Genomic DNA, 10,171 nt, shown 5'->3' with positions numbered 1-10,171 from the left:
CGTGTCTGGCACAAAATTAGTACCCATGCTTGCCGCCATGTAGCAGTGGAGCCCGTGGAATGAGATGCTTGGGAATGAGACCGCAGAGACGACATGAAAGTTCCACCTGAATTCCCGGGGCATCCTACTCCCACTGGATGGACCTCCCATTTTTCTCCTCGCCCATTCCGCCATCCCCCCTGCCTTGCAAGTTGCAATGCTTTTCTCTGCCATGCATGTATATGAGGGGAGATCACTCGATTATTGATGAGGTTTGAGTGTATGGAAATGAGTAATCAACTCAAGCTTCAGTGTTCACCAACCAGCCATCAATCTTGATGAGGTAACAAGAGTTTCATCTGTCTTGTAAAAAGAGTGCAGGATGCAAGAGAGGGGCATGTGCCTGATACTGATGTGGCCTCTTTAACTGAGTTAAATGGAGGCTAGTGCAGCTTGGTAGGATACTAGGATATGTGGATGTATGCTGATGCTGATATAGCCTCTGTCATGATTCTAACCCTAAAGAAAGAAGAAACTGAGGAAAATTCCTGTGTTATCCCTAGGAAGGTTAGGTAGAGAGATTCTATCCGTAGAGATCATAGATACCAAATACCCACACGATCTGTATAACTGACTGCTGATAAAAAGTGGGTCATGATTAGGATAAGTATAATTGTACATGACTTAGTCACTAGAGTTACCTTTCTAGTTAAGGGCTTAAGGCATAACTCTAAATCCTGATCGGCTTTTTCTCTTGTAGTTAAGGAAACTTACAAAGAGTATGACTCAGTTTTCTACGGTACCCTTACACAATCTATATAAGGGGAGGGAGCGCTCCAAGGGCATTAGCCATTAGATCGTCAAATCAATTCAATACTCGGGCGAATACAATTTCTAAATAGGAGTAGGATATCACCTCTCGCCAAGAGGGCCTGAACATATCTAAACCCTTGTCTCTGCATCCATCCACTTTTAGTCCTCGTACTAGCCCTATATATTTATTGTCGATCTAAAACGTCGACACTACCCTCCATGAATCCACCAAATAAATAGAATCAGTTGACAAGGCAACAAAGAAGCTGGAAATGTTCAAATTACAGCTGAAATGGAAGGACATATGTTTGGCATAAAATGGCTACCACGGATCATTGAACATTGCCAGAGAAAAACATGATAGATCTATATATGTAGTCTTGGAAACTCCCCCTCCAATAGAAAATCTTGTTCGTTTAGTTCAACGACACCTTAGGGAAAAAAAGGAAGTTTATGGGGGTCGTCGATCAGGAAATGAAACATGACATTAGAGTAGCATGTAAATTTTGAGCCTGATGACCATACTACAAGGATTCACTACTATTCTCAACCTGAGAAGCACTTGCTTGTTGAAAGCATTCCGGAAATATTAAGAGCATCACCAGAATGTGAGAATTCAAATATGATAGAAGTGACATTTCCTCTGAAGTGTAAGTTACTGGTTGTTGGCGTGTGGAATGTGATGAGTGAAGAGGAGTTACTCTTGACTAAGTCGAATGGCGGTTCCAATATGGAGTCGAGAGAAAATTTACCACTTTTTCCCCGGTTTTCCTCTACTTTGAGATGGGTGTGATTTCTCGTTGTTACCTCGGTTCTTGTTTAGTCCTTCAATTCCAAGATGAGCAACTGATGACTGAGTATGAGTTTCATCAAGTTTGGTTATTTACTCTACTCAACTTATTGGAGATACATACGTTTTTACTAGTATCCCGCACCGTAGCATCCCCTATTAAGCAGGAACAAATAGCAACGTCAAGTCAAATAGTTGATCTGTTTATGTCTTTTCTTGAATCTCTGCAGGCATTATACACACGCATGCAGTGTAGTTTTGGAGCAACATTGCAGGCTAGGCTAGCGAGAATACCTCCCCATCTTTAGCAAGAGCCCCGCTCTTCCTCCATTAGACAAGAAGAGTAACCTCCCATTCCCTTCCTAGTTCCTACCAATCGTGACAGCCACATCAATGACAATAGCAACTGACGGGTGAATGTGTGTAACTTCAAGCAAACACATGCAACCAGGACGTCACTAGACCTGTTCAACTTCCCAAACGCTTCCCATTCCCTACTTGCCTACTCCCTCCTTTTCAAAATAGACAAAATAGGTGGGAATTTGATATCACCTATAATAATGAATCTGGACAACCTTATTCGTTACACCACCTAGGTTGTTTTTTTTGGACGGAGGGAGTACGTCACTCTGATGTGACATGTATTTCTTCTTCCCCTCTCGCTCAAGCATATTTCTATACTATCTTTGCACTTCTTCACTCTTTTAGGCTCTTCATGTGTGTAGTGCACCACATGATTGATCATTTATCTGCGGATTTGGAAACGTCATGTGACCCACCAAACAATAGCTTACCTTGGGAAACAACTCGAGATGGCACTGGTCAGCTAGCCCATTGAAGATATAGGTCCCATCTGTTGGTCAAAAGCTGATTACAGTCGTAAGAACTTATTAGTGATAACAAATTTACTAATGAAACTTTTACATATGTGTCTTTAGTGACTTAAGGATGTGTTTGGCAAATGGGTTATGGGATGTGGGATTAGGAAAAGGAAATGGATGAATGGTTAGGATTAAATGATGTATGAAGAATGGATGACTAGAATACAATATTACCCTTTGGAGGGTGTGATATTATTTCCCTATCCTATTTGCCAAACAAAGCCTAAAAGTCAATGCTGAAAAAAGCAATTGTGTTGAAAATACTCTACAATTAACTTTAAAATTAAATTTTAATTTTGACGACCGATTCTTTTCTTAGACAAACGATAAGGGGCTGATATCTGCTGATGGGCTCACGCAGCTTCACATGCATTCTGTGCAGTTCTATAGTTGCGCGTGTACCGTGATGTCCACATGGTGGCCTAACAATATGTACTTGCAATTGGGTTTGTGTCCTAAATTTCTCTGAGAAATGACGATAGATGTAAAACTATCATGTCCTGCCATTTTTTTTAAAAAAGTGGCTAGTGCCTCAGATTTATATTATTAGAAGGTACGTCCTGAAGTTCAATTCCGTTATTTTTTTCATGCATAGATTGGTGGTTTGTGGAAGGTGGTGATCGAGGAAGAGTTGTTACTACTCTTTATCAATTCCTGCCAGTAAAAGAGTTAAAAAAAAGATGAATGAAGTTAGGTTATTACTCTCTCCCAATTATGCTTAGCTTTTCTGCAGTGTCACGGCGAGTGTAGCTCGGGTTAACCACACACATCACAGTAGCTCGATCTGCAGGTGCCTGCCCTAGTGTAATTTTGAGCAAGCATACTGAACCGTAACACTAGAAAATGCAGCTAATAAGGCCCCGTTTCCTCTAAAATTAGAGGATAAACTTTTGGATTAAAATGGCACGTTTTTCAAACTGCTAAACGGTGTATTTCGTGGGAAAACTTTATATATAAAAGTTATTCTAAAATATCATATTAATCCATTTTTTAAGTTTGTAATAATTAAAACTCAACAAATCAAACGTTATTATCACATCATTTTATGTGAAACACTTAATTTTTATTTTAATCTTCATAGATTCAAACACCACCTAAGTGAGTAAAAACTGGCCAAACTGACAGACTAACGATCGACTAGATGCAGCTCTGCCGCGGGTGGGACAGAAGGTTTTTTTTTTTTTTGACGACTCGCACGAGACGGTGCGAAGTTCTATTGATAGAGCAGGAAAAAATTGCAAGATTACAATCCTGTAGGGTCGTAACCAGGAAAAAGGAAAAATAAACCACCACCCACACACCGACATCGCCAACACATAAGCCCAGGAGAAGGCTAGCACCGGACCAGCCGCCGCTAAGCGTGACCGACCGCCACTAGACCAACAAAGGGACCCAGGCGAGATCCTGCAAATCCACGACTGACGCACCGATGCCCCACCACCAAACAAGCTCTACCGCCCTGTGGGACCCCTGCATCGGCGTCCCCCGTCGGCCAGCCTTCGAGCGCCGAAGATCACGCCACACTCACCGGCAGCTCCTCCTCACACCTAGGTCGCCTCCTCCACCGCCAGCCACGCCTCTCGCGCCAAGCCGGCCTCCTCCACCGGACGCGCCTCTCGCGCCAATCTGGCCTCCCTCCATCAGCCGCGCCTCTCGCGCCAAGCCGGCCTCCATCTCCGCCGCCCACGCCTCTCGCGCCGAGCCGGTCTCCGCTGCCATCGGTTGCGCCTCTCTACGCCAAGCCGGTCTCCGACCCTCCACCAGACGATGCCGCGCCGGCCAAATGTAGCCGTCTCCCACTCCCTCGGCTAGCCGTCTGAGGCCGCCATGCTTCCGGTGACCGCGATCACGGCCACCACCACCACAGCCGCTACTGTTGAACGCCTAGCCACCTCGCCGTCGCCATCCTCACCGCGCACCTCCACTTGCTGCCACCAGCGACCCACATCCGCCGACATCGCCAGCGCCTCCATAGTCACAGCCGTCGCAAGTCAACCGCTATCGCCGCTGCCACCGCCTCCGCGAACAGCCGCCATTGCCAGCGGCCGCTTCGCTGTCGCCGTCTGCCACATCGCCGTCAAGTCCTCTATCGGCGTCGTCAGCCGACATCGTCGCTGCCAACTGCCGCGACCACCACCATCGCTGCCGTCGCCAGCCGTCGCCGACCACCACCGCCGGCCACCCTCCAGATCCTGCCAAGAGGCGCAGATCTGAGGGAGACCGCCGCCGTCGCCGTCGAGCCCCGCACCATCGCCGCGTAGGGACCACCGCAGCCGCCTTCGCGCCCTCTGCCAACGCCATCCCCGCCGCCATCGCCATCCCCGCCGCCTGCATGCACCATCGGCCGGCGCCGCACGCGCCTGCCTTCGCCGTCGCCCTCCCCGCCGCTGTTGCTGCCGCCCTCCCCGCCGCCAGCCGCTGCCGTCGCTCTCCCCGCCGCCATCCCGCCAGATCCGACCGGAGCAGCCCGGATTTGGCGGCCACCGCCGCCCCGTCGTGGGCGCTCCCCTCCCCGAGTGCCCGCCCGAAGAGAGGTCGCCGGCTTCGTCCTTCCCTGCCTCCACCTTCTCCCGTGCGCCCAACTCGATGCCGACGCTGATCCGGCCAGCTCCACCTTTAGGTCCGCCCGCGCCGGAACCGGGGGTGGCCGCCGCCGCGAGCCCCGCCGCCGCCGTCCTCGCGAGCCGCCGGCTTTGCCGGCAACTTGCTCAGGCGGCGGCGAGGCAGAGAGGAGGGTGGAGAGGGGCGGCGGCGGCGGCTAGGTTTCGCCGCCCAAGTCGCTCACGGGGGACGACGCGGGGGCGTGACAGTTGCCCTCTGGGACAGCAGGTTGAACCCTGCACAGCAATCTCCACTGCTGGTAGCCAACACGCTTGTATCCGCAGCTCCAGAAAGCAGTGCTTCGCGCCCTTCACGTGCTCTTGCTCAACTTCCCAACACGTCCCGTTCCTAGTTCCTACACGTGTCCTTTGTCAGCTGACAACGAGATTAGGCAAAGGTTTGCAAAGCAATTCAGATCGAGGAGTATTTGATTCGCTGTGTTTGATGTTAAGTTGGCTTGTGTCGAAGGATAGTGATGCTAGAATTTTTTGAGAATCGAATGAAGTCTCCATCGCAGCTGTTCGGCGAAGTTTTAGAGGAGATTGTGGTATGGAGAGAAGCTGGAATGTTCACAGTGGAGGTGGTTTTGACGCCTGTAGGTGCGGCAGCTCCAGCTTTCGCGTCGTCACCGTCGCTGAGTAATTTGTCACAAGTGTGACCAGTAGCTTTTTCTTTGTAAAAAAAACAAAAAAGATTAACCGTGGCACGCTACACTTCTGACACCAATGTTTGGCAAACATGTAGCTGAGCACTCTCGCATAGATGTGGACCACGAACACTCTGTTCTGCTCAAATTCCCGGGTCATCCTAATCCTAAGTGGATGGATCTATCTCGTCGCCGATTCAGTAGCAGCGCCTGTTAGTGTTAGCACGCGCGAGCGTCCTTCCTTTCTTCCTCGGTACTGTTTTTCCCCTCCGTTGCAGTGCCTTCCTCTGCCATCAAATGTATGGAGAGAGGTGGCTTCATTAATGATGTGTGGTTTTTTTTTTTTGAGGGAAGATGTGCTTTGGGTATATGAAAATGAGTACTTCCTCTGTATCAAAATGGTATTTCTATGTTGGCACATATATTAAGAAAGTAGGTAAGAATAATTGGAGGAAGATTAAGATTGATTACGACTATAAGTAGATGGAAGGGAATGGTTGTGATTAGTTAAGAGGAGTAGGTATGTGAAGAAATAGCTACATTTTGAAACAGAAGTAGTAACAATTCAGACTTCACTGTTCACGAACGAATCAACTATTGCATCGATGTAAGAGTTTTAGCCGTCTTGTACATGTCTCCGTCTGAATGAAGGACGCATAGAGAAGGGGTATTATTATGGGTTAATTAGATGAATGCCATTAAAAATGTCACTAGTATTTAAATGTTTGGAGCCGTAACATTACAATTTTACACATATTTAAAACATGCCATTATTTACCACTTGGTTGTATTTACAAAATAGATATGACACAATTGCCCTTCTTCTCCCTTCTTCCTTCCTCCTCTTTCCTCCCTCGTCGCGCTCCTCCCCGACGCCGACGCCGACGACCCCAACCTGGAAGCGCTCGTATTGAGGTGTTGTTTGAGCAGCTCTGCGCGCTCGCGGACATGGCCGTGAACGGAAGTGGCTTTGACTCGACGCGGCTTGATGGCGTCCTCGCGCTGTTGGACAGCAAGGCGCGCGCGGCGGCCGAGGACGAACTGAGGAGGCAATCTCGGGAGGAGCAGGCGTCGGTGCCGGCACCGCCGGCCTGCTACACGCGCTCCACTTCCCGCAGCATTGGGCGGTGTCGGGGATGCTGTCGACGACGGCCGCGGGGTTGGGCGGCGCACGCGTGGCAGCCGTCGGTGATGGAGACGGTGACCGCCGCGCTCGCCCGACGAGTCCTGGGCGACAACACCGAAGCAACGAGGACCGTCGGCTCCGATGAGATTCTGGTCAGAGAGGAGAGAGGATGAGGGAAGAGAGAGAGAGGGGTTGAAGATAAGGGCATTTTCGTCTAATATATGTAAAATACGTATCTTAGTGGTATCGCTGAGATTACAAACAAATAGTAGTGGCATCGTTACAAATACGCAAATAGTAATAGTATATTTCGAAACCGGTAAATTTTTAATGGCACGTATCTAATTAACCCTATTATATATGACTGATAGTACTGACGTACTCCCTTGGTAAAAAAAGAATAAATCTAGGATTGAATGTAGTACATCCTAGTATAAAATATGGACATAGATATGTCTAGATTCATTGTACTAGAATTTATTACATCTAATACTAGATTGGTTTTTATGGGACAGAGGGAGTAGAAGTAGCCTCTTGAATTGAGTAAAATGAATGCTAGGAGTACGCAATTTGGTAGGAGAGATAGATGTATGCTGATGCTGATGTAGCCTATCTCATGATATCCATATATCTTGTATTTGAAACTCATGAAGATAAACATAAAGTTGGTACATGTAAAACGGGATAGCTATTAGCATATGATTAATGAGGTTTTAATTATTACAAACTTGACAACGGATGTATGTGGTATTTTAAATCAACTTCAACATAGAAAGTTTTCGCACGGAACACACCGTTAGTAGTTTAAAAAGCGTGTGTTAATGGAAATCGAGGTAAAGATAGGGGAGGATAAATTATGTCGAAAACTAAAAATAAAAAGAAAACTGAAAACAAGAGTGAGAGAGTGGCTCGAAGTAAGATGGAAAGCATTTGATTGAGAGGTGACAAATAATACTCCAAATAGGGTTAGAGTGCTTATTTTCAGAACAGATTTTGAATTGTGAAAGGGCTTATATGTTGAAATAAATTTTAAATGCTAGAAATGGTTATAGTTTGAAACAGTCTGAGTACATGATTTGTAATGTTGATGATGGTTTCGAAACTTTTGAAGGACCAGGATTTTTTTTTCTGATCATTTAAAATTTTCAAGGACTAATTTATAAATACTTTTTTGTTTTTTATGATCATGTAAAGAATTCCTCATTTCCATATTTATGTATATTTGTTATGATATTTTTATATTCGTCATTGAATTGTTAGGAGTTTTATATTTTTCCTGGATTTTCTGCAAGCAAGTTTCGTTTTTTTTGTATTTTTCGTGTTTTATACTTTTTATATTTCCAGTTTTTGTAATATCCCTTTTTCATATTTTTAGTTTTTTTTTCCTCGCCGGAACATTTTCCCCTCGGTTTCCAATTAGGGGCAGGGAAAACTTCCAGGTAGGTAGGGAATTTCCCCCGAATGAAGTGGAAGGGAAATGCATTACATGTCACCGTAAAAATCTACGTGGTTATTTTTTTTCCTGTTTTTTTTCCTTACTACCTTTGTAAAAAAAAATTAAACCATACATTCTCAAATTAGAAATAGGGAGGAAGGCAATGGACCAAAATATTTAAAGTTAATAAATAATTTATATAATTATATTGATGGATAGGCACGTGGCATTGAAGGAATAAAATTTCTCAATTTGCAGGTCGATGATAAGAAGGTAAATATTAATTTATTTTATGATAAATTTAATGATTTATTTTGAAACACAAGAAATACGAAACCAACTAACCAAGCACTCAAAAGTTTGACAAGTAATTCCTCTGGGTGGATCTCAACAGAAGCACGCACGTACGGAGGGTGCACACGTACGTACTCGGTACTTCTCATGGGCGCTGTGTTGATCTGTCTGTCACACACGGAGGGGGCCTGATCACCCTGTCACACACAGCACGCAGCCGGCACCGATCATCACGCAGCAGACGAGCATTGCGGTGCAAGATCGATGATAGACATCAGAGGATCGTAGAGCGTTCCGCCAAGATTCCCGGTGTATCCTATTCCTAGCGTGCAATGGATCCAGCTGGATCGTTGCATGGCCAATATCAGTATATCACTGGCGGCGGCACCCTGTTCGCGGGCATTTGTAAGTTGCTCAGGACTCAGCCACTCAGGGACTCAGGAGTCGGGACTGAAGGACTGACACTACTACACAACCGATTTTTTTGCGGCTAATTTGATTTTTGTGTGCGGGCGGGTCTGGGAAAATCATGATTTTCGCCTGTGGGTGCCTCACCCGCACGCGAAAATCGGATTATCACGTGCGGGCAGAAATAAAAAAATCAAAAAAAAAGAAAAAGAAAACCCTAACCCTAATCCGCCGCCGCCGCTACGGATCCGCCACCCGCTCCCGTCGCCGGCCGAAGACGCCCCTCTCCTCTGCCGGATGGGGAGGGGAGCCCATGGAGAGGGAGGGGAGGGGAATAAACTCACCTGACGCCGAAACCGGCCGCCGCACCTCCAGAACCGCCTCCGTCCCACCGCCTCCCGCTGCCGAATCTGCAAGGGGAGGTAGGGGAGGGGCCGCGCGCCGCCGTGGTCGCCCGCCGCCACCACCCTTCTCCCCGCCCGCAGCCGAGGGAGAACGAGGGAGAGGGAGGGAGGGGCCGCTGCCGCCGGATTCGCTGCTCCCATGCCGCCGGATCTACGCGCCGCCGCCGCTGTCGCTGTCACCGCCTTTCTCCCCGCCCACAGCCGAGGGAGAGGGAGGGAGGGGCCACCGCCGCCGGATCCGCCGCTCCCATGCCGCGTGCCGCTGGATCTGCACGCCGCCGCCACTGTCACCGCCCTTCTCCCCGCCCGCAACCGAGGGAGAAGGAGGGGCCGCCGCCATCGGATCCGCAGCACCCATGCCGCGCGCCTCCGGATCTGCGCACCGCCGTGGTCGCCCACCGCCGCCGCTGTTGCCGCCCTTCTCCCCGCCCGCAGCCGAGGGAGAGCGAGGGAGAGGGAGGGAGGGGCCGCCGCCAGCCGGCCAGGAGAGGAGAGGAGTGGGAGGAGAGTGGAGTGGGAGAGAGCCAGAGAGGGAGAGAGTGAGGTGAGAGAGAAGGCAGTGGGCGGGGCGCGCGTGCGAGGATATCAGCGGATTGGCTATTTTTGTGTGCGGGTTAGGAAAATCAGGGCGATGGACTGCGCCGGTTTCTCCATTTTTCTGTATGGTTTCACTTACGAACCGCACGGAAATAAAATGAAGGGGTGTCCATGAAAATACATGAGAATTGAAAGAGTTGTTCACTTGTTCGTTATTTTGTTCACTTGTTCAGGACGAAGGAAGTGGAGTAGTTGAT

The 10,171-nt window shown here is 48.2% G+C and overlaps 1 protein-coding gene, 1 long non-coding RNA gene and 1 pseudogene across 2 annotated transcripts; all 3 read right to left on the bottom strand.

The window, feature by feature from the left end:
- Nucleotides 1–3,837: 3,837 nt before the first annotated feature.
- Nucleotides 3,838–4,327, bottom strand: LOC136355498 (uncharacterized; annotated as a pseudogene).
- Nucleotides 4,328–4,561: 234 nt separating this feature from the next.
- On the bottom strand, nucleotides 4,562–4,906 carry LOC136355497 (increased rDNA silencing protein 4-like). The gene has a single exon (XM_066308132.1). It carries the CDS (start codon nucleotides 4,904–4,906, stop codon nucleotides 4,562–4,564), a length of 345 nt encoding a protein of 114 aa, XP_066164229.1.
- A 1,487-nt stretch (nucleotides 4,907–6,393) lies between these two features.
- Nucleotides 6,394–9,945, bottom strand: LOC136356287 (uncharacterized). The gene is made up of 2 exons (XR_010740998.1): nucleotides 9,318–9,945; nucleotides 6,394–6,985 (listed from the first exon to the last, which is right to left on the bottom strand). It is a non-coding gene; the product is annotated as an uncharacterized lncRNA (long non-coding RNA).
- Between the last annotated feature and the right edge of the window lie 226 nt (nucleotides 9,946–10,171).

Source organism: Oryza sativa, chromosome 1, assembly GCF_034140825.1.
Source record: "Oryza sativa Japonica Group chromosome 1, ASM3414082v1".
Lineage (NCBI taxonomy): Eukaryota > Viridiplantae > Streptophyta > Magnoliopsida > Poales > Poaceae > Oryza > Oryza sativa.
The sequence above is the reverse complement of the archived record's forward strand: the minus strand, read 5'-3'. Positions and strand labels throughout refer to the sequence as shown.

Excerpts from the sequence above, each read along its gene's own strand:
- LOC136355497 (XM_066308132.1), bottom strand. The coding sequence starts at position 4,906 with ATGGCGGCGGGGAGAGCGACGGCAGCGGCTGGCGGCGGGGAGGGCGGC.